Raw genomic sequence first — 25758 nt, 5'->3', positions numbered from 1 at the left:
CAAGCATGCAACACTTGACAAATAACAATTTCTTAAGAAAGCTGGCAACTTGAAAGTTTTCCATTTTCTTTTTTTTTCATAGAAAATCATTAAAAAACAAACCAGCAAAGATGGAAGTAACAGTTTGGTTTTGCTGCAAATACTTTTATGACTGATCTTGTTCTCTTACTTGATATAAGGCAAAGAACAAAATTAGAGAGTGTTGATAACATCAGGCTACCACTCAGAAGTCATCTTCAGCATCCACAGTCCATTAATATGAGACAAAGACACGAGCTATTCTGCAAATATTTCACTTTCTGAAACATTCATTTGCAGGACATCTTTTTAAAACCTACTACTGAGCTGATAGTTTTCATTAACAGTCCCTGAAGCAGTTACACTATTTCACCTTTGTATCACTGGCAAGTGATTTTCAATATGGACAGTTATAATCAGGAGCTGTATGGTTAACTAAGCCATTATAGACTTTCTTTTCAAACTGTATGTGGGAGTATTTGCATGGACTTACAAAAGTAAGCCAGAAATGGCATATCATCACTGCTGAATTTCCAAAGCAAAGTAGTATTAGGTACTGTCCAGCTGAGCCACCTCCCATACAAGATTCCTTGAAATTACAGTGGGGCAGCTTGGATAAGGACACATGGAAATCAAAAAGTGCTGTCAACAGTTCCACAAGATTTAATTATCCACACATGGTATCAGATCTAGCTGTGCAAAAAATATTTTTTCAGCTGTACTGAGAGGAAAAGATTGCTGCTTAATTTTACTCGCATTTAGAAATATTCAAGCATGTAAAAGCACAAAAATATCATTAATTTGCTTTCATTTACTTCAATCCCACAAAAGACTTCTTTGCCATTATCCATCAGAAAAAATGTTTTCATTTTGCTCAAAGAATTAATTAAATTTTATAACATATCTGCATTTCTTTAATAGTATGAGGGAATAAATGTCTTCAACGACAGGTGACAATGTTTATAGCATCACAATTATAAGTAGACTATAATGGCACAATGGTTCAAGGTACTGAATACTAGTTAGACCTGAAGATTTCTTCAGAATAAGATGGCAAATTATAGATTTTCTGATGATCTCTGCAAGTATGTATACATATAGAAAGTCTCACTTATTCATGTACCACACAACAGTGATGTGAATTCAAAATCAAAAGGGGATAATTTACCCTCTCATCAACACTAATATACAGAAGAGTGACCATACCATCCAAGAAATCAATTGTGAAATCAGCCTCCTGTGGGGTAATAGTTGGTTTCAGATTCACATTATGAATTTTGGAAATAAATGAAACCAAGAGCTGATTTTTCTGAATTCTTTATCAAGCAAACTTGCAATAAATTCAAATACACTGTCAAATTTTAGCTTGCAAATTCAATGATCAACGTTGATCTAGAAACAACCTTTCAGTTTTGTAGCCTCATCAACTACGGTTTTCTAAACAGCAAATGACCAAAAAAAAAAAAAAAATAAAAGAACACTAATTTCAGCTAAAAGACTTCATTAGTCTGTCTCTATTCTCATATTGTTAGGGAAGTAGGGGTATACGAAAAAATGAAGACATGTTAAAGATTTCAATAACTAAATGGACTGGTTTATATGCTTGCATAAATAACCATAAAATTACTAATAGCCCTCTCCTAGCTGCCCTTAAGGCCACTTTGTGTGTCAGAATTAACCAATACTAATGCAGTGTACTTTCTTGTTTCTTTCTTCATGATGCCCCCCCCCAAAAAAAAAATTGAGCAGTGTAGACTCTTGTCAGGTTTACTGAAAATATACAACATAATGCAGAGAACTGCAAAAGTGTTTTCTCATAAACCAATGAAAGATACTTCATGAAAACACTATATACATGCTATGGTTTTAGCAGCTATCTCATGCCACTGTAATATTTTTCAAGAGAGACAAGAGCAAGCACACAAAAAGTGCAAAGAATACTTTTGCTCACCTTTTACTTTAAAAATATGAAAACATTTTTTCTTGGCAGCTGAGAAAACATGTGTTAATAATTTGTCCAAAAATAAAAAAAAGTCAGAAATTAGTAAACAAATGACACTCTAAAATGAAAACATCCACAAAACTCTAGTATGATTCAACCCTAATAGTTGTTTATAGCAACATGCTTTTTCTGTTTTTTCTGCATTTGTTTCCAATTAAAACAATTGTTTTTGCTATTGCAGGATTTGCGTTTTATAAAAAGAAAGATATTAGACTGCATTCAATGGACAATAAACATATAGTACCCAGATTAATGAAAAAAAAAAGGCTACTTTGCTGGTTTTTCATGGCTAAATTTCAATTTGCCACGTCTGACATAAATATATTAATATAAACCACTAAGAATTGATAAGTGCATTGGCATATGAGGAATATATAGAAGGCATTGAAATCAACAGAAGATATTTTTAAACAAAGGAGCTGTACTACTGGAAGTAGTATCATTCTTAAGAAAGAGACAACAAAAAGAAACTGCTCTAATAAGAAAGTAACTGAAGTGATTCACTTCCATACTAGGAAAACATAATTCAAATCAACATTACCCCACAGCAATTTGGCACACAAATTTCTTTCAACTTCAAAGTTTGGAAAAATTCTGTGGTTTGGCAATAGAGCAGCACAAGGGTGCAACTGTATACAGTATTGTGAAGTAAAACTGTGTTCTTTGAGAAGAATGCAACTATATCAATTAATGTAAAGAGTTTACTTATTTTTAAAGATATTGCAAGATGTATAATGAAATATTCTGATCTCTCACTACTTTACCACAGTCCAGGAGCCATACCTTCCTCCATAATTATAAACTGAGTTGTAAACTCTGATTTTCTTCACTGACATAGAACAGGCCCGTTTACCAAAGTATGCCTAAAAATGAGACTGTGACCTGTGAGACCGTTTCATGTGGAGTTATTATGTATGCAGTATCACCTTTTTCTATAGTGTCTCCTTCCCCTATGAGCGGCTGTCACAAGCTTAGCCATGCTTAGCAGAGTTAAACAAAGAACACATCTATAAATAGAGAGCATTACTCTCCTTCAAGCCATAGTGTCTTCCTGAAACTGTCCCTCCCAGGAAACTCTTGGGCCACCCATGATACATCCTATTTAGGAGCTGTTTGTTATTGGTGGAGTGTCCCAGACTGCCAACATATTATGACCACCCATTGTGGGTTTGCTTGAGGAATGAAACTCAGGCCATTCGACAGCAACAGTAAGAGTCTCCATGAGTTGAGTTAAATGACTAAAACCTCAAATACTTAATATAAGATCTAACAAATGAATAAATGATAACTAAATAACTGACTCAAGAGCAGCTTCCAATTCCATCTTCAAAAAGGATCTGTAAGCTAGAAGCCTAAATCACTTGAGTGTTTTTATATCCTGCTATTTAGTCCATAAGCCAACATCTGTAGCAGATACCTTACACTCTTATGTATAAAAGCCTGGAAAAGTACAAAACCTTCTGATTCATTAACATGGGCTGCCTGTTTTTGCAATCTACTTATATTTCCAGACTCCAATATTACTATTAATAAAGAGCCACTGTTGTCTTGTGAGCATCTTGGTCATGAACGTTGCTGTATAATCAACCTACACTCCAACAGAATATTGTTCCCACCAACTACTGTATAAATCTCAGTCATCTTGCTGTTCTCTTAGTTTTAACTGTAGCAGAATTTATTTTTACTTTCAAATCTTTCCAATTTTTAAATCTAGAAATTTGTAACTTAGAAGCATGGTAGAAATGAAAATGAAAGGATGAACATTGGACATGGTTTGAATATTGTCTATTAATGACCTGTAACTTAAATTTAGCTCTTAGGAAGCCCTTCATTCTACATCTTGACTATAAATCTGAAAGACACGCTCATTTTTTCTCCTTTTGAACTGTAAGACTATACTTTGTGTCCATCAGGCACAAAGCAGCAAACATTTAATAAATCAAATGTCAGAAATAAAGGCTAAGTTGAAGGGCACTTTGCCATCTAACATATAATTTCCTACTAAGTTAAAGTAAGTGATTTTCAATACTGTTTTTATATTCTACTCATTGGCACCACCTCTTTTAAACCACTGCACATTAAAACTCCCAAAATAACTCAGTGGAACAGGAAGTGTTTACAGAAGTGGGACTTTTAAAACTGTGACAGTTTTTCACTTCACTTGTAAGCACTGTGACAGGCTGGACAGCTGTACTTGACATTTGATGTCAGTCAAATGGATTTCAGATCTGATATCATACAGTTTATTTACAAAACTCTTCATTGAAATAAATAAAAATCTCTGGCTTCTTCAGAGTTTCCCATGTAGCGTAATACGTTAACAAAAAACCTCTTCCTCTTCCAGCGTAAGTCTTAACTATGCAATTTAGCAAATATATTAACATTTGTTTTCTTTAACTTGCTCCTGGAGAACAGTCTCTTTCCCTTCAGACTCCAACACATTCTCTTTTGTTTGCATTTCCTTTTTAAAGAGGCCAGAAATGCTAGCTCTAGCTAATTGTATTACCTCTCCTTACACACAAACAGGAGTTAATATGACTCATTTCTCTGTACAAAACTCCATCACACTGGTCAATTTTAATATATTGGTTACATATTAAGTATATTTTCCCAGAAGTTTAATAATGATTTTTCCTTTTAAAATAACATATGTGAAAGATTTCTGCCATTCTAACACACACCACAGTTCCATAATACGCAACCTGACCTAGGTAACAAGGGGTTTTATTAATTCAGCATTGCTTCCATTTCCTAAAGGTTCTGTTTTGCTCTGGGTGGTACTCATCCTCTGTGGCTGAGAGATTTGCAATGTCTCAGTGTGCCTGGGTGATATAGCCTGGGACTCAAAATATATTTTGGTCATTAATTATTCCACCCTATATCTATATGCCTACAGAAAGAAAGTTCATTTTATTGCTGGGTTATCCACCTTTTTATGGAAAATATTTGTCAGATAGCAAATCCTAAAGACAAACCATGGTCTCAAATTACATATTGCATATTTAAATATTTTCAAGAGAAAAGGATATTCTGTTTAAAAATAATAAAGGCATATAAATCACACTTAAAGAAAAAGTGGAATCATATTTATTTCATACAGACCTTTGTATCTTGAAATATTGCATTTCCCTTTCATGAAGGACCTTATTATTTATAAGATGTTTTAAAGCTCTGTGTCCATATTTAAAGTAAAAGTAACAGGAGCTGTTCAAGTCATGGGATAGCAATGCTTGCATAACACTTGGTAAGTCAGCAGGAAAACTAGCTAAACATGCCAGACTAGCAGCTTCCCAATGGAGAGCGTATCATATTCTGCAGTGCAAACAAAACATTTTGAAGTTGAGTCATCCATAGACAGAACTTGTTCCAACCTTCAAATATAGAGTAAGTCTGAAGTTTGGAAAGAGAAGGCGCTTGAAGTGAAAAACACTTCTCCCAGTAAGTACCATAGCTGCTTACATAAATTATTGATGGAAAAACCTCAAAAGTTTCATTTCAGAGGCAATGCCAACATTTCAGGTGCTAGCTGGAACCTATTCAAAACATTCAGATCACATCTAGATTAGAAGCAAATTCATAGTCCGTGTTCATATTTCACACTAAAAAAACAGTATTCCGCAAGGCAAAGAAGGGATTTCAGAAATCCTTATGAATTCTGTAATGAACCTCAGCTTGGGTGTCCCTCATTAGGTACTTTTTTAACCTTAAGATGAGTACTAAAGATATTTCTCTAAAACAGCCCAATTAAAAAATTATTTTTCTAAAACAGCACTTTTTTGTAACTATTATTTCTTGGCATGACAGGCATTTATGGGAATCTATTGTTATAACTGGTATATTCCTATAGACTTTTGGACTGCTTCTCAAGGAAAACAAAAAAATTTCTCAATTTTGTATCAAACTTCATATTAAAACAGTCCTGAAAATAGAATGGAAGGAATTCAACTTCTAATTAGAATCACAGGAGAAAATGTTACGTGCTCCAGATACAATAAAATGCTGCCATGTATAGTGTGACTTTTAGTTTACGGTACATCTTCTTGGAAGTCCTCAAGATTTGTCTGATGGTTCTATGTGTATTACTCCTAAGGAATTCTAAATATGTACCCTTGAAAGGGTAGCATTTATGTCATACTCTTTGTATAAACTTTAATCTTGCTATATGCCTTTTCTTAGAATGATAGCTCTACAATTTCTGTTTCCCTTTTTTTATTATGATACTATTTATTATATTTGGCAACATACACTTATTTAAAAAAATTTTTAATATAGGAAGGTTAGCTAAAATCTGATAACTGGAATCAGATGTTGCTTTTAACTGTTACACACTTCTCACCCTCAGTGTTCTGTCCAAATTCGAAGTGGGTAATTAAATTTCAATTACTCTGCTCTACAAAGGCTCCTATACTACACTCATCATCTTATCTCAAACCTAGAATTTTAATTGTGAAAACCATAATCTCATTTTGCAATGGCACGTGTTACATTTCAGCGTGATGTATTTTAAACGAGTGAAGACCAACTGCACTTGACTTTGCAGGCCCACTGCTGAGACAGAGCTAATAAAGGCTAATGGACTCAAACTGCCTACACCTGACCAGCATTTGTACAAGGAATCCCTTGCCTAAAATAAAAGGTTTAATATTATATATAATTTTTCATTGCTTTCAGTATGCCAGACCGTATAGAACTAGGGGGAAAAACAGTATGGAAAGTCTGGCTTTCAAAACTTCTAAACTGCCACAGATATTCAGGAATAATTCTCTCTGTGGACTCCATCACTCATCCTGGGAAATATGCTGTCAGCATATCAATAATTTTTCTTTTAACATTTTTACCAATGAAGAATATTTTCATATTGATAGTAGATCTACTAATTTTCATCTTACTCATGAAGTTTCTGAATGCTAAAATATCTCCAGAAAATTTCAGCATTCTGAAAGGTCCCTCTTTTTTATTTTTTCCAGTGCTTAAAAGGGGAGAAAACCCAAAACACAAACTGACAAAACACTCAAAGATGAGTGAAAAAAGAACTGCAAAATGGAAGTCAGAGAAGAAGGAGGTTCCTTAAATCTTTAGATGATCCACAGAGTTTATGTCTGAGAAAGGCATACTTGACAGACTTGTGCTACAACTCAGGAAACTTCCTATCACCTAATTACAATGCAAGGTCTATTCCTAAAAAATACTGCTGAATTTATGGCCATGAGTTATGAATATATATTGTGAGACCATAGATGATTCTGTCTTGACTGTAAGCAAGGGAGAAAAAAAACCTCTATTTCAGCTGAATATACAAATTTATAATTTGAGATTTAAAACTATGAGCACTCTATCTGCTTTTGGATACACTAATAAAAAGCCTTTCCCAGAAATTTATCTTGGCATAACAGTGAGAAACAAGATTCATATTTCACTAGACAATTTTTAAGACCTGTGTTAGTAAAAGTTGCACAACAAAGTAATTATATTTTCCACTTGTTTCAAAATTTCATATTTAATTAAATTGTTAAATTTGAAAGTAAACAACATATTATAAATGTATTAATAAAAAACTGTTCTCTTCAATCAAATATCTGTAGAAGTAAAAAAGACAATTTTTTTAAAAAAGTTTTTCTGGCACTATCAATTCAATGTAGAATTTTACAGCTTTCACATTTTATCAGCAAAGTGCTTCTTTCATTAGTTTTAAGTGCATTTTTAATGTGTCTAGGGATAATGGATATGGTACACATAGATGATAAATATATGCACCTATTCAGACAAATATGGGTAGAGAACAATTCCAGATATTTCTTTAGGATTTAGCTATCCTTGTTTCTCAAAGTCTCTGCATCACAGCAATTGTACATCCCTTGAGCAAGTTCAGTAATTTTCTAAATGGACACTTGAGTTCCAACTTGTTAATAAGCAAAAGGCTTCACTTTGTCCCAAAAAATTCTAGATAAAAACATAGCCCTTTCTTCTTTAAGCATTTTTGATACAAAAAAAATCCCTTCACTTTAGAAAGCCACGATAGAGGCCTCATGAGAGCAAAGTCCATAGAGTCATGCCAAGAGAAAAACTGGCTTGTAAAATAATTTTTATCTTAAATAAATTTGTACTTAGTAATACATAATGAAAAAATAGATTTCAACACATTATTGAGATTCAGAAAAGACCACTAAATGATAAGATTTGACATGTCTGCATTAGCTGTAAATAAGCTTGAATAATCTGAAGACTGTGAGACAGTTTTAATTCTTGTGAGCATTGGCTCTGAAACAGATTTAGAAAGACAAAAGGAAAGAAATAAAAATCCTGTTTCCACTTGTAATCTTTGTGACGTGTCCTTGAAAGTGGTTTTGGAGCTGAAAACCCCTGGCATTTCAGGCAAATGACAGTCTCATCTTTATTCAACTCATGGTGATCACAGGAAATAGAATAAAATAGAATAATTATGCTACATTATGCCTGGCATTATGCCTAAGAAGTTATGACCTAGTTTGAGGGGTACATAGAGCAGCTGTCTGCAGTGCGCAGGTCCCAGGCCCACTAAGAAAACCAGGTCAGAAGTGGACACAGCTCAGATGGGACTGAAGGCCCCAGGCTGAGCTGAGACACATCCCCTGGGTCCTTGGCAGGAGACCATGTGGTTTGAAGCTCCAGGGAATGCTGGTCCCAGCCATAAAAGGCCTGCACTCCCAGGACCCTGGCAGGAGCAGACCTGCACAACTCATAAGCTTTCCTTTAGACAACGATGGCTGACCACTTTGAAGAAGAGTATTGGGCCAATGGACCTTTGCTCTTGTTGGGGTTTTAGTTTAGTCTTAGGTTTTCCTGTTAAAGGAATTTTCTCCCATATGCATGTTGCTAGGGGACAAATAGCTGTACTTAAGAAAGACAAAAAGGGGAGTGGGGCGGGCCTGGCTACTCTTTTGTCTACACCTGGGTGTGGGGTCAGTTCGCTCTGAGCGTCCGGAGAGAGAAGCTGCAGAGAAAGGAGCTGCTGCTGCTTTCTTTTTGGCCGTTCTTTCTTCCTGCTGGAAGCAACGCCGGGACCCCAAAAGCCGCTTTTCCCTGCCCTGCTGGAGACTGAGCTGTGGCTGTCCTGCTCCGCTGCTGCTTCGAGCTTTCGCTACGCTGTAGCCCTGCTCACCCTGCCTGCCTGGGCCTCCGTGGGGTTCTCCCATCTGGATACATCTCGTCTGCCACCCGGGATTTGCGTTTGTCCCTGCCATTCCAGCCTGCTGTTCCTGAGAGCCCGGGATCGGCTGCCCAGCGGTTTGTGAAGCCTTTGTTCCATCCCTTCCCGGGATCCCAGGGCACCAGAGCCGCGGGTTTCCCGAGCTCGCTCCGGAGCGCCCCCTGCAGCCGCGGGGGAACCATCGCACCTGCCCTGCTCACCGGGAGCCGCCAGCGCCCCTGCCGGCTGCGAGCGGAACTGCACCCGAGGGGAAAGGGCCCGACAGCCGAGAAGGCTGGGACTGGGTTTGTGATTGCTGTTACTGCCATAGTTGTTGTTGTTTTGTTTGACTGGTTATATACATATATATATATAGTAAAGAACTGTTATTCCTATTTCCCACATCTTTGCCTAAAGGCCCTTGATTTCAAAATATAATAACTTGGAGGGAAAAGGGGTTATATCTGCCACCTCAAGGGGGGCCTCTGCCTTCCTTAGCAGACACCTGTCTTTCAAAACCGAGACAGATCTGATGAGCACTGCTGTTCTCAAGCTCTCTTGTTTTAGCATTTTTTTCCACAGAAAACAGGTCAGGCATTTCCAAAATTGTTTACAAGGAGAAAAAAAAATCCACAGGGAAATGAACAGGTATTGCTCACCTCAAAAACATTTGCAACCATGTAGTTCAGGAGCACACCCTGCTTCAGACTGAGCACTTTGTCTTTGAGCCTTGCGAGTGTCAGAGATGCAGGGGTTTGACATCCTTTGGAAACCCAGCCGAACTTGATGAACACAGACTTTAAGAAAAAACACTTCACACATGCTTTTTGAAAATTTGTTCAGTTATTCAAATCATCATAAGATGGTCCACAACTCTCACACCCATCAGAAGGTACATGCCTTCTTCCCACAAAGGGGCACAGCCAACACCTCGGCTGGAACATGATTAGTCATTCAGTCCCTTCTACTAATGCAGGGCTGGGAAGAAATCTGAGAGATTTCCTCAGCACGTACTGCTAGGGAAAGGAGGAGATAGAAACAATAAAATTCAAATTTGAATTTGGATTATAAATTGAATTACAATTACAATTAAATAGACTGGGATAGAATTCAACTGGAAGAGGCCTACAAGGATCATCTAATCCAACTCCCTGATCATTTCAGGGCTGACCAAAAATTAAACCATGGTATTAAAGCATGGTACATTGACCAGGAAGCCTGTTCCACAGGATATTTCACCATCCTCTCTGTAAAACAATGTTTCATCACATCAACTCTAAACCTCCTCTAATGGATGTATCTTTGAGCCATTCCCACATGGCCTGTCACTGGACACTAGGGAAAAGAGGTCAGCACTTTTCATGTTCCTTCCTCATGAAGCTGTAGAGAACAATGAGGTCACTGCTCAGCCTCTTTTCTCCAAACTAGACAAGCTCAAGGTCCTTAGCTGCTCCTCAAAGGATTTGAAGGCCTGCTATGATGGAGTGACTACAATGGTCCACAAGGGAAAACTGACTGTTGTCATCTACCTAGACTTGTGTGAAGGCCTTTGACAAGGGCCCACATGACATCCTTATCTCCCAACTACAGAGACATGGATTTGAAGGGTGGATTTGAAGGTTGGATAAGGAACTGGCTGGATGGGCACAGCCAGACTGTTGTAGGTCTATGGTGGTGGGCAGTAATGACAGCTGTCCCTCAGGGCTCCATCTTGGGACTGGTGGTCTCTAATATCTTTGTCATTCAAAAGACAGTGGGATTGACTGCACCCTCAGCAAGTCTGTAAGATGACCTGAAGCTGAGTGGTGCCATTAACACAACAGAAGGAAGGGATGCCATCCAGGGGGACCTGGACAAACTTGAGAAGTGGGCCTGTGAGAACCTCATGAGGTTCAGTAAGTTCCAAGTGCAAGGTGCTGCACCTGGGTCAGAGCAATCCCAGCCATGAGACTGCGAGAACTAATTGAGAGCAGCCCTGCAGAGGAGGACTTGAGGGTTCTTGTAGATCTTCAGCTGAACATGAGGCAAGAATGTGCACTCACAGCCCAGAAGGCCGGCCACATCCTGGGCTATGCTTAAGAACCATGGCCACCAGGTCAAGGGATATGATTCTCCACCTTCACTGCGCTCTCAAGGAGACTTAACCTGAGATAATGTGTCCAGCTCTGGGGTCCTCAGCACAAGAAAGATGTGAACCTGTTGGAGTATGTCCACAAAATGATCAGAGGAGTGGAGCATGTCTCCTAAGACAAGCTGGGAGAGCTGGAGTTGTTCATCCTGGAGAAGAGGCGGCTCCAGGAATATCTTATTGTGGACTTTCAGTACATAAAAGTGTTTTACAGAAAAGGAGAGCGACCCTTTACACAGGCAGATAGCAATAGCACATAGGGAAATTTTTTTAAATTAAAAGAGAGATTTAGATTAGATGTTTGGAAAAAATACTTTACTCAGAGAGTAGTGAAGCAATGGCACAGATTTCCCAGGAAGGTTGTGGATGCCCCATCCCTGGAAGAGTTAAAGACCAAGTTGGATGGGGCCCTGAGCAACCAGGTGTAATGGGTGGCAACTCTGTCCATGGCAGAGTGATTTGAAATAGATTGTATTTAATGTCCCTTCCACCCCAAGACATTCTATGATTCAGGTTAAAGAATGACACACATATCACGTTGACATTTTAAAAGAGTCTTCATAATTGCCATTCTTCTTTCTCCCAATCTAGCTTCTCTCTGCAATGAACAGTGTTGGTCACTCATTACCTGGTTACCAAAGAAAAAGGCAGTGGCAGTGTGATTCTCTCCAGATGTTAGCAGAGGAGCAGAAATGAAGGTATTAAATGCTGGAATAAGTCCCATATTTGTGTTTGTTTCTGGTGTGGTACGATATGGTATGGCATGACATGGCAGGATATATCAGCAGGGAAGTTATCTGTTTCTTTCAAGAAATTTTCTTACATGAGTTAATAACTAGCTGGATGAAATACAGCTATAGTTTTGTAAAAGAAACATGTCACAGTGTCTCAGCAACTACAATATTCCAGACAAATACATTGTGAATGATTTATGAAAAAGCATAGATTAACCAGTCCCTTCAGGTGTCAATATCAGCATTTTAATGCATGTATTACCATAATTTCTAAACATTTCAAACACTACTCTTCAGAAGCACAGCAGCAAGGAACAGTGGTGATTGCAGATGTTGAATATTTCTATAAGATAGGAAAAAAGGGCACAGGATCCCCTTATCAGCGTGTACTTTTCCCTGCTTACTCCAGCACACATCACAGCCCTGAAAGCAAGAAGGCAAAGCAAAAGTCCCCTCAGTTGCCAGATCAGCTCACAAGGAAAACTTGTTAGGGAGTGCAGAATCAATCCCTTCTGAGACTGCTGTACTTTACGCAGTGGACTGGAAGAAAAGAAGCACAAAAGGCAGCTTTAAAGAATTTCTGCTTCCCGCCTTTCCCCTTTATGCTGAACACAGTTCAGATACAGCCAGGAGCTGGGCCAAGATGTTTGGTGTGGCTATATCATACTCCATCAGTCAGCTGGAATCATTTTATGTTGCTATTTTAATTTAAGACAGAAGTTGAGTCTGTTTTTCTTTTCATATTTAATCTGTTAGCTAAGACTTAGCTTTCCCTTTTCCAAAAGCTCATTTAGAATGCAGCTTATTCCACACTTCATTTTGCTTGTATTTCATATAAATATATTTTTAATGGCTGAGCTCTGATTCGTTGTACATTCACTATACATTTGTATCATGACTGCCAATTAATTTGCCTTTAAATTTCTCAAAGACTCTTCTCCCAGGAAGGGAGAATCTTCTTGGAATGCAAATGCTTGAATTTTAATTGAAATGGAGGAGGAAGCTACATGAAAAGCCCAGAAATTTTTTCATGTTCTACATGAAAAGCCCAGAAATTTTAGAACTGGAGCTTCCTCCAGAATGGTTTCTAGTGTATCAGCAAATGTTCAACTGCATTCTATGAATACTATCTGCTGAGCGAGTTAAATGCAACACTTTTCAAGAAAGAGAAATAAGGTACCTTGACAGCTTCCTTAAGTGCTACATAAGATAATTAAATTGTAATTCCTACTTCTCTATAAAAATTTTAGCTGAACAAACTCCTAATCATTAGTCCTTTAGTTCCTCCTGTTTGGCAAAGCTTCCTTACTTCAGCTCCTCTGGACAGAGGAGGAGACTGTATTCAAAGTACACTTCACAAAATACTTTTCTACATGCCCCTTCATGGAGCATGAAAAGCAGATTCTCACTTGCTTATCCCTTTCAATACTGTATTATTGGCTCCTACAAGACAGTTGTGTAGTGTGTGAAGGGAGCAAGTGAGGTTTATCTCATCTGGAAGCTTCCCTTTATGTCCCTTGAAAAGCTTGGGTTTTTCTGAGGCATTGAACACACCAATTTTCAGAACTGTTAAGTAAAGAGCAATCTCTGGTTCTCAGCATCTCTGAAAACCAAATGACAGGCATCTGACTCTTCCTATCTTTTTCAAAAAGAAGGCTTAACTAGAAGTGCAGAAAATATAAATCTTAACCTTGCAGCTATCACCTCTTACTCAGGGCTTTCGTTCCCTCCCTCTAGACACTCTCTTCATCTCTCCAACATCATCACTTCACTCCATATATATGTTCTTTCCCGCCAGTTTTTAGTCTCCACCATTCTCTCTTCACTGTCTAACTGACAGTTTCCAAGAAGCTGTCTGTTCTCCACATTATCTCTATGGCTACACATAGTGCCTTTCCTTCTCACTCCCAGCCAATTCTCTCTCTTTCCAGTCCACAGGGAACCCTGTCTAGATATTTGGTAAACAAAATTCACATTGAACAGCTGAGTAACCACTTGTTTCATACCAGCCCTTTCAACTTCACAGTGCCATTCAATAAAGTATCTACCCTTGTAAGAAGTACCATAAAGATTATATGACAAATGTGCTATGAATTGAGAAGCTTACCTCTGCAAGCATATTTAAAATCATGTGGTGTACAGCTGTTGTTTGCTGGCAACACACTTAAAATGGATGGAGTATTCAATGATTAAACTGAATTATATTGTTCTTTCTAGCTTATAGAAGGATCTTTCTTTCTCTTTCAAAATCTGCCATCTTTCTTCATATGTTTTCAAATGTACTCGCAAGAATTTTTTGGTACAAACGATTTTTTGCACTAAACAACATCAATTCATATTTTGCTATATTCATACACAATATTATTGGAGTTTGTTAGAAACTGCAAAAGAAATTATCTTTCTGCTATAAACAGAGACACATATGTTCAGTGATGAACTCTTAATTCTGAATTCTCAGGGATTGGAATAAACTCAGTAGGACTATCTGCTGTGTCACTCTAGTAGTTTCTCCACAGGTTCAACTACCCTTGTAGCAGGAGTGTGGGACAGCCCAAAGCTCTACATTCTTTTCTGTCAAGGCAGTTTTTAAGGCAGCAAGGGCCAAGATCTGCAAACATAACCAGTGGCTTAAAGACAGCAGCCAAACAAGGCACTGTAGGAAGCCAAGACCACTTTGAGGATTTCCAGAGGTGGGTAGACTTGAAGATCCTCTTTTCCCCTGAGTTATTTTGACTAGCACTTCCCTGCTTCAGCTCAATTTCTAAATCCATTTAACTGTTGGAAGTTTGAAAGCTGAACAGTTATGCAGTTCTCCAAACCTGAAGACTATCAAGACTTTTAACATGTTGCAGGCTTGCATGCTACACAGTTGTATCAGTCAATGACTGCTAATGACTTTTTTTAAAATCACCATCTTGCATAAAAACCCCCAAAGTTTAATTCGTGTCACAGTGATTTGTTTGCTCAACAGTACTCCAGGTGCTGTTACCTTTTGAAGAGATCTTTTTACCCCAATTTCTCCCCCTCATATGTCTTAGAGTCTCGCAGAATAAGAAAGGGCAGATGCAGCTGCCTTGGACTGCTTTGCATGAATGTTTTGGTAACATTTACAAGTTGATCTGGAACAACCCATGAAAGATTAGGACAAATTGCATTAACTGCCATCCCTTCTTTTTTTTATTAATACCATCATAATAAATCTGTACATTTGAGGATGAAAAAGAGAAGGATATTGAACATGATGGTGAATAAAAATAAAATATTAATAAAATTTAATCAGACTGATATTTCAGTAATTTGGATAGAAAAATTAAACTGGTATGTTCATTAAATTTAGGAAATTTCCACTCTATATTCTCATTCACCTCACTGAGATTAACCAAATGTGAGTACACAGATTTAGCTAAAAGTTCAAGAAGACAAAGACAGAAATACATTCAACCTCAGAAATCTTGTAGATGAGGTCAGCAGGAGGCTTTTTTTTTTTTTTTTTTTTTTTAATGCAACTGCCTCTTTTGGCTGGATGTTGGTAAAGGAAATATCTTCTTACCAGACATAAACTGCAGTACAATCTTTGCCAAAGACAATCTTCATACAAAGACTGCATTGCTCTTAAACTGTACAGGGAATATTTAAGGAAAGAGAACAGGCTTGTGAAATGAGCAAAGAGTTTAAGAACTGATATCAAGACACATGAGAACATGCTGGCTTCGCATTAAATAGGAAAAAAATTAAATAGTCTCTCTTGTTCTTGATCATCTCTGATTTGTCACTCAATTTTAATCATAGTCTGCATCAGAAGGTTCTCAGCCAGGCCAGCTGACCAACTGCAAGTGCAGCCTGAGCTCACCAAAAGCATGAAACTACCTCTCAGTGTATCAATAGGGTGGTAGCAATGCACACCGATTTCAAAGTCATGATTCTGCCAGGAAAAAATAACTTCCATCACAGCATATACCAATACTCAACTTCACAAAAAACAGAAGATGACAATAGTGTCCCCATTTGCTTTTATCCTGCTTCAAAAACATTTCAGAAATTATCTATTGTTCCCATATTTGGAAGACTCTCACCTTTTTTAACTTAGACTGACTCAAATGTGTTATAGTTAGTAACTGCAGTTATAGTTAAACAGTATAATAACCCTTAATGTATATTCCCTAAAATAGATTGAAATGTTATTAATGATTTTGGTAAGATAAATATTTATCCCTATATAAGTTTTGAACAATGAGTGAAAACCAGGAAGTGACAATAAGGAGCTAAAACTGAGAAATCATCTTGAAAATTAAGATAACTGCAAAGGCTCTAACTTATTCTCCTTCTCCAGCCTTCATATCAATCATTTTATAAATCATTGCAGATTACCATATGATAAAAGCAACAATGCCCCCTATAATAATATTATATCCACCCAGGGTTTTCCCCTCTTTTCTGGAAGAACACTTATGCAAGGGAGAGTTATAAGAATGGTTGGAATAAGCTACCTCATGGACAGGTGCTGGGCAAGCAACAACTGAACTGGAGCACTGACAGAACACCTCACTTTTGGCTGGATGTTTCCACAGCAGAAAGCTTAGCTATAATGTCTGAATTTCACTCATCAGCCACTTTCTTTTTTCACCCATTTCTCTTTCCCCTGCCAGTGTTTTCCATTGAATGCAATGGGGCTTTATGCTGTTCAGTGGCTGTTCAGAACCCAAAATAAATCTCAATTATATTAATTCAAACATTGGATGAAACAAGAATAGAGCCAATTTTAAATCCCTAACCAGTGGTAACAATCGGTACAAAAATCCTCCAGTACTGGAAACTCTGACTGCCTAATACAAAGTCTTTCTTTCAAGGTATGAGATTATTCTTTTTCTGATTAATTTGTGGTTTTCTTCTTTTCTACTCTACAAGCTTATCATTGCATTGCTTAGCAGCTTCTCCTAGTGCCTTGGAATGTAACGTCTTGCTAAACTCTGTGTTGGAAAGCCCAGGTAGGTTTTTTTGGTTTGATTTAGTTTTTGTGTTTCTCTAACTCCCCCAAAAATACTTACTTAGAAAGCATTTTGAAGTGCTTATTATGCAGAATTACTTGGTTAATTAAATTTACATTTCATTTGTAATCCTTCAAAGCAGCAGTTTTACACGTTCCTTGCTTCTTAATATGTTCCTGATAACATCAAAATCTTTCCCCAGAACCATATCTGTGGGGAGATTCATCAGCTGGTTCAAGTCCACAGGCTTTGCTTCTCAGGAAAGAGCTCTTCAAGAAAAGGGTTTCTGGCTCTTGAGCTTCAGATTAGGCTCTCAACCATAATACTTAATTGACTGTGTGATGTTTCATAAAATTCACTATTGAAGGGTTTGTGCCCCAAGGCACAGTCTCATACCTGTCTGGCTCGGAGCTGCAGCCAAAATTTATTTTACACCATTTATAGATTCTGCCCCCTTGATCAATAACTGATTTTCCTGAACTTGGTTATTTCCAAGTCTTGATTCATAGTATTACTACAATTGAACTTCTAGACTTTTAACAGTTAAACTCCTAATCAGACATTTTCCACCAAAATGCATTCCAACAGCTGGACCATAGATCAGGATGCTGCAAGATTATAGTCAGCTCCATTCCTATGGTATATAATATCTTTTTTGCAGAAGTGTGTTCAGTGCTAAACCTTGCATTGCTCTTAATTTGGCTGCAACATTTAAGAAACCATACCATTTGGTTGAATATAACATTGCTGAATCCAAAGACCAGAAACACATAATATTCACCATAAGACAGCAATCAACTATTTCTCAGTTCAAGAAATATATACATAAGGAATAAAACTTCCAGAAATTCTAAAATCACAGAAGTGCTAGCATCTTTATTTACAAATGGAAGGAGATATGTAAATGCTCCAATACTCCTACAAGTAAAAGAATTCTATTTACTCCATAAATATTAATAGTAACAAGTATAGCCAGTGGTGAGGAGGTAGTGAAGTGAACAGAAGCTACTGTGCACTCTTACTTAAATATATATAGTGACCATTGTTGTGTCTTTAGAGTAAGGAAAAAAGTGGAAAGTATAAGGCTTCAATGCAAATTCAACATGAAAACAAAGAAAGTACATCTTTAGGATTAAAACCAGTATACAAAGAACTCACGTGATAAAATAGCTTCAGGGAAGCTTGGGTGTCAAAATAAAACTTAGAAAACAAACTTCTTCGTATATATTGCTGCACTATAATTAAACCATTACATTGAAATAGAATGCTGTTAGCATAGTATAATGTTCACTAAAATAATAGAAACTGTAACTGCATAATGCCTAACTTCTTTGGAGTACTTTTTACCTATAGATATCAAAAACACTCAAAGCACAAAAGTAACAGTTTTTCAAAATATTGTGATAAAGATATTTCAATATTTATTCTGAGACAGCAAACTTAAAATAATGTTGCTTTTTAAATCTTTCAGGCCTTTGAATAATGACAGCAAGCCTGAGGCCCTTGTCATTTCCCTGCCCCTACTTATTTCTCCCTTACATACCCTGTCTATTCTGGTAATTCGACATGTATGTTCCTTTTCCCAACATTCAACATGTACAGGTTCATAAGAGTTCCCAGGCCAGAATTCTTCTTTGCAGGCCCTTAATCAGGGCATTTGTCGCTGTAGCATGTGGAATTTTGCATGAGTTTGTAATTGGCACAATAACCTCACTACAGTGGGAAGTAGATGAATAGCCCTACAGATGCACAGCACATTGGCACATGTAAATAAAAGAGCAGACTACAGAATAAAGAGCAAGACCACAGAGAGGGTGCTTTTTTGTAATTTTGTAGCTTTAAAATGATAAAATTATAGTTATTTTACATGCTTTAATTATAAAGAGGAAAAAAGCAATGGCTTACCTGTGGAGATGAAGGACTAAAGCTGACATTGATGACAGATTCTGTGTGTCTCCCCAGTTTATGTAAAAAAGTGCTTGAACGCATTTCATATATGTAAGCCTAAAAAACAGTGAGTTGATATTTTCACTATAAGAAAAATAATCACATTCTAGAAGCATTAAGATATAGTATAGAACATTAAATATTCAGCCTACAGAGAAGTTAGAAAATTTTAATCATAGCTAAACAAATATAAAAGTCATCAATGTCTTAGAATTGATTTCTATCATTTGGGATAATTTAGCAAATGCTTAAATTAACTCAATTTTTTTTAAAGTATTTAGAAAGAGTAATGCACTCTTTTCCCCATAAATAACTAAATATTAGGTGTACTTCAAGAAGCAGGTAAAAAAATTACCCTTTTAAAATATATTTTAAATTGTTTTCTTTGGAATTTAAATCCTTTCTTTTAAGTGGAATCTAATTCCTTTCTAAATTTGATCACTCCAATGTTAAGGTAAATTTTTTTCAGTTTCTACACAGTTCTTTGCAATTTTTAATGAACAGCATAGAATTCAACAACAATTCAATAATATTACAAGTGCTGCAGGTATCATCAATGAGAAAAAGTATATTGCCTGACTTTTTTTCTCAAAAGAAAAAGGGAAAAGTGTCTTCCTAGGGGAAAATTAAAATTTTACTGGTACAGCCTCAAATAACAAAAAAACTGCATCAGGAAACCATCCCAAAATTCAGTGAAAGTCATAGGCATACTGATACTATGAAAATGGAATTACTGTGATATTAAATCAGCATTATTTTACATTAAAAAAAAATGTTTTGAAATAAATCCTGTATTATAGATTTTCCTCACAATAAACACTTGTGAGAGTCACGTGCAGACACACGGGATTGTTCTAGACTATTCCTTATATAGTAAAATCATAACTATTTGTAGGATAGACTATGCATATGCAAGGCATATTAAAACAGACACATAGTATGTAGTCTTATTTGGTATATTATAAATAAAATTTGTATCTCAAAAGATAGAACAGATTGTAAAGCATGCAAAAAATAGTCAAAGATGATAATCCAAACTCTAAAGTTTCAATTAAAAAGATTAAAGTTCCTCCATCTTTACTAAATCTCTGACATTAATGAACATGGAATTTAGAACACAATCTGACGTAAACTGAACCAAACTAAACTGTGTAGAGACTCTATTACAGAAGCGTATTACACTGTGACTTAAGATTTTTGCTGATAGTGCTCTAAAATAAGTTTAGTCATTCAGACTCAAGACAGCTGAACTTCCCCTATCAGACAGCAAATATCAATAAGATATGTGTCCCAAAAATGTGTGGACTCAACTGACAGTCTTCCCAATTTATGAAAATATTCATGGACCAATTCCAGTCCTCAAAAAAGTTTAATGCTCCACTCAGAAAACAAATCTTAGCATGCAACACCAAAGATTGTCTAGTCCTAACCAGCACTGAAAAATCATTGGATTATTCTCAGTGTCAAATATTCCATTCATGGCCATATCCACTGGGAGTCAAAGAAAGAAGCTAAATGTAAATCTACTTAATTGGAGCAAGTTTATAAACCTCTCATAACCCAGATGCAGTCCTAGATATGGAATTGAAACCATCTACTGGCATAAATGGAGTACCTGAAAACAGACAGAAATGTAGGTATCCATTTTTAAACTCTGGATTTTTGTAGCATTACACACAGATACTGGCATACTGAGAAAGTAGCAGAGTCTTTGGCAATGTGCTAAAATCCTTGTCTCCTTCCTAAAAGCAAATGCTTGTTAATTAAAAATCCTTCTTTAAAAAGTAAGACCTTTCTGCCTATTCTAAAATATCTCAGGAAACCTTATTCTAAAATAATTTAGGAAACCTGTAATAATAATGAGTAGTCATTGCTAGTGCTTTAAAAGCAGCAATTTTCATTTGCTTGTTTTAAAATATATGGCCATAACATCGCTACTGTGACTTTCACCACTTGGGACACGATCATCTCACAACAGAAAAGAACAGTAAGTGGAGCCCAAACAAGATAAAAGTGATATGACGCAAAGGAAAGCATTCTGATGCATCTGTAGACATGAAATTATTTCCTCTAAAGAAAAATACAAGACCATGTATTAGTAAAATCAGTCTATACACAGGACAGCTCAAGTTTTTTGCTGTTACCATACAGAAAAGGGAAAAAAGCTCCTTATAAATACCTCTAGTTGTTTTATCGACATAAAAGAATTAAGAGGCACTATTGGTTATTTACTTCACATCCTAAACAGATTACAATATTGCCAAGCTATTAGGCTTAAACAGAGAAAGTTTCAGAGTTCTAACACAATAGTATTCTTCCCTTATTTTACAGGGTGTAACCACATCCACATTCATCCATTCTCCTCCCTCTGCAGTGGCTTTCCATTTTTAATTCTGATGCTATCATACCCCAACCCAACTAGTACCAAAATTATCAGATGCTCACATTTATGTGATATCTCAGTACCTGTAATATTGTACTCTCTCCTTCATACCAAGCTTTGTCACACTCTATATTGCACAATCCTATTGTCCAGACTTTCAACAGGTCTTCCTTCCATGAACAGAGTGCTGGAAATTACCTTTGTACTTCAGCAAGGATCAGGTGTAGAGACTGCAGTCAGGTTGTACTTCAGCACCACAACCACAGTTCCAGAACAAACTACAGCGGTCGTGCTCACACAATTAATTGGAACATGCAAGTCTCAAGAAAATTAGAGATAAAATGATGTAGAAGTCCATATTCCAGGGAAACTCCAGAAAGGAAAGGAGTACACTGAGTGAGAGGTGAGCACAAAGCATTGCAAGCTGCACTGCACTTTCCAGAACAGGATGCTCCTACACATCTAACTAAAGAAAGAGTATAAGTGAAAACAGGGAGAAGTCATTCTTACCAAAGGGCCCTCTTAAATCCCAAGGACATCTTGTCAAAGTGGTTCAACAGTATCAAAATATTCAGTCATGTCATGACAGTTTAAAGTATTTGCATCATAAAATCAAATCCTATTACTCATAGCTATTGAAAAATATCTATCCCCTTTGGAACTGTGGGAATGACCAAAACAGGACAAATATGTTGTGGTTTTTAATATACTACAGAACTTTGTTAGAAATAAGAACTAAAACAGAATAGAACTCTACTGTAGATAATGAAATCAAAATGCATGTGTTTGATACACACAATAAGTCATCTGGACTCTGCTTAACTGACACATGAGGATCTAATAAAACAGGTTGCTTTCCTCTCACTTCTCCAAGCCTACTCTCCTTCCCTTTAATGGAAGGAGGAGCAAAGAAGAGGCAAAGTCAATGACAGCAAGAATCAAAAGCACAAAATGTTCTGATTCACAGAGAAACATGCTCCATTTTTTAACCAAGAGAATATATCACAGAGAGACATGGTTAGTGAAGCTGAAATTTTTCCATCAGAATCTATGGCTTATAGCACTTTGCCAAAATTATCCAATAAAAATTAACTTTCCATTCCAGGTTCTCAGTTTAATTTGGGAAGGACTATGTTCATTTTTGGCTTAATCTTTATGTCCCCGTTCCACTCTGTAAAATAGATGTGATAATAGTTCTTTTTTTTTTTTTTTTTTTTTTTTAACAAGAATCCAAGGTTTGTTAAACCCAGGTATTTTAGTAATTTATGCTCTTCACACAGTTTCTAAATCGACCATTTATCTCATACCTTTCTTTCAAAAAAATGCTGTGAAGCAGTCATGCAGCTTCATTATAATCTAGCAGGTGTGTATTTGGTGCTGTAGTCACACTTCTCAGCCTAAAAAGTATTCAAACCCTTACCTCCCACCTTTCAAGAAATGATTCTTAGACCTGAGCTAGAGATTGGGCTGGGATGCAGCACTTTACCAAATTGTCACACTATATAACAAGATTCAGTGGATCAGAGGAAGTAATGACAAGCAGCTACTGGTAGAAGCCCACCTGTAGCTAACCACTGAAGCACTGGAAGACATGGGAAAGACCAGACATGGGAAAGCCCTTTCCTCTGACCTTTACTACAAAGAGTATGCTCATATTGAACAGCTGCTAGACAAAACACACAGAACGTTGCTGGGAACACAACCTGCCCATTGCACTCCACTCTAAAAAATCTATCCTAGTGGAACCACTGCTAAACATCTTTCTGAATCTGTATTTCTAGTCCCATAAATCTTAAATATTTAGGTGTTATGGTTCAACTTCAACAGAAAAATGGGCAGAGACTCCAGCTACATAGTTTATTACATTGTGGCAGCTTCACTTCCAATAACTGATTTAAGGAAAACTAATAGTAATTTTTTGAGTAATTTTGACATTTAACACAATAAAATCTGATTAAAAGAAAAACATCATCATATAAAAGTGTATAAAACCAGCTTCTGTTTCAGTAGCTCTAGCCACAGATATTTAAACTAGCCAGTGAAAGTCTAAATTCTGAGAATAAAAGTTAAATATTGAAAGTACATTTATTTTTAACTTCAAAAGTTTCAAAACAAAACATAAACCCGAAAGAGAATTGTATTTTAACAGAACTAACACTCATAAGAAGAGGAATAACTCCAGTATAAACATTCCTCCACTATAGTCAGCCATCATTTTAGTTTTGCTGTATTTTCTGATGTCATCCAAATGGTTTTTCTATTCTATACTTACTAGATCATTTTAGAAAAAAAATAAAAGAACAGTAACTGAATTGTAAATGATACCATAACACTAGCCACAGAAGAATTAAAAAAAAGCTTGAAACTTTGAAATCAATGACAGAGGAAGAACAGATTTTCAGCAAAACAAATGTAATGAAAAAGAAAACAAAACAGTCTAGGAAGCACTCAGCAATGCCCAAAATGCATATGTGCATATAATGCCTTAGACTTTAGCCAAAGTCAATCCCCTTTTTTTATATTAAGACTAATTTTGTCTAATAAAAATACTGATCCAGTAGATATTGGTATTTCCTTTCCATTTCTTGCTGAGGGTCAGCCAAAAGTAAAAATAATTTACCTGTACCAATAGCTTCCAAAGAAGTTTCCTGGACCCATAACCACATACTTACTAGTATTTCCTTTCACTTGATATTTGAAGAAAATTTGGAGGAGTCAGGTTTCAGCAAACCAGAGTGTGACAGTGTAGCACCTTACAAGTATACATAAGCTTCTGCTTTCTTCTCTAGATTTGTACCAAGAGACAGGGAATAAGGGTGAAGGCCCTTCCTTGAGTGGAGGAATTTGTATCCAAATGGAAAATTATTTAATTCTACTGAATTGGTAGATAGAGTGTGCTAGATAAATTGACACTTTTATCTGCAGAGTTTCACTGTAAATTCTTTCCTCTGTTTTCTCACACTCTAACTTCAAAGGAAACTTGTTCTCATCTGTTCCCATTGCCCCCTAGTCTAACCCATGGCCATACAGATTTGTGTCAAACTCCTTACACTCCTCTTGGGATAGGAAAGAGGGGGAAGCAAATCATAAACACTTGAAGAGTAGCAGACGGATTCACCTTGTTATCAGCTTTTGCACAGAGATCAGAAAAGCAACACCAGTTTCAAGGAAACTGATTTTGTTGCTGCTGTGGCTTTAAGCTGAAGTGTGCATTTTACAAACAGATCACAGGAAAAGAACACAACTAACAAACAAACAAAAAGACATTGATATCTAAGATACCTAATTTGGTCTTACACAAATAGAGATGTTTTCTTCACATGTTTTGCATGGATTAGCCAATGTCATCACTTTTCTGTGACTATTTTTCCTAATAAGTCAAATGAGCTACAGAAGATAGAAATGTTAAGCCCCCGATAGAAAAATAAATAAAAAATCTAATGTGTTTTTATAAACGATATCTCCAGTTATTAATAACGCATCAGTGCCATCAAACTTGATGCATAATCCCACAGTACATAATATAAGTGTTTGACCTGCACTCCATCACTCCCTATTTATACTGGGACACATATCCCATAGAACCATGTATTCTTTCCTCAATCTCAAGCTGAAAAAGCTCCTGAACTACTTATGCTAAAGAAAAATAACAATTAACCTGAAGCAGACACTGAGCATGGAAAGTTCCAGCCCAAAATGTTCTCACTTACAAGCAACTGAAAACAGAATTATAGTGGAAAGTGTTAGACTACCTTAACTATAGGTATCAGTGCCAAATCCACACATAATAAAACAGATTTCACAAGTATCCTAAGCACTGATTAATGCTCTTCAGCCCCAAGATATCTTATACACTTACCACATGGTAGCATGGAAAGTCTAATCAAGCCTGGCACCAAAACGTTGAGTACAGTACACCCGCTGAGAGTCCCTTTCCCTTTTAATGACACTTATAGAGGCTGTCTTTCTGGTAGTCACGGGAAACTTCCCACTACTCTAAGATCCCAGTCTCCATATGATTTCCTTTGACATAAATAAAAAATGAGTGACAGTGAATTTTTATAATGTTATTATTAAAATATTTTATTATTAAATTAGTTATTAAATTAGTTATTATTAAACTAGTTATTATTATTAAAATAGTTAATATTATACAAATCAGCATTCTTTCAAGATGCAGGGGGTATTTTTCAAATGTATCAGTCTTCTGGCAGTTACAGCTAACACATTTGAATTTTCCTCACTAAAAAAGATTACATAAACCGTATCTCAGATTTCCCTCTCTAAACCACGTTTCTATGAAGCTTCCAAATTGTAGTTTTTGTCAATTCACTTTCTATTTCATTACCTAATTTCAAGGCGTCGTGTATGTGATTGTTTTCAGTTGTCTTCATAT

The 25758-nt window shown here is 36.5% G+C and overlaps 1 protein-coding gene across 1 annotated transcript in view; it reads right to left on the bottom strand.

Moving 5' to 3' along the window:
- The window catches only part of WDR27 (WD repeat domain 27), a 94576-nt gene that overhangs the window by 23124 nt on the left and 45694 nt on the right, over positions 1–25758 (bottom strand). Inside the window, exon 23 of the mRNA XM_048299635.1 lies at positions 18938–19036. Within this exon, the coding sequence (XP_048155592.1) occupies positions 18938–19036 (99 nt within the window). The remainder of the gene's footprint in view (positions 1–18937; positions 19037–25758) is intronic.

Source organism: Corvus hawaiiensis, chromosome 3 (assembly GCF_020740725.1).
Source record: "Corvus hawaiiensis isolate bCorHaw1 chromosome 3, bCorHaw1.pri.cur, whole genome shotgun sequence".
In the NCBI taxonomy this organism is placed as follows: domain Eukaryota; kingdom Metazoa; phylum Chordata; class Aves; order Passeriformes; family Corvidae; genus Corvus; species Corvus hawaiiensis.
The sequence above is the reverse complement of the archived record's forward strand: the minus strand, read 5'-3'. Positions and strand labels throughout refer to the sequence as shown.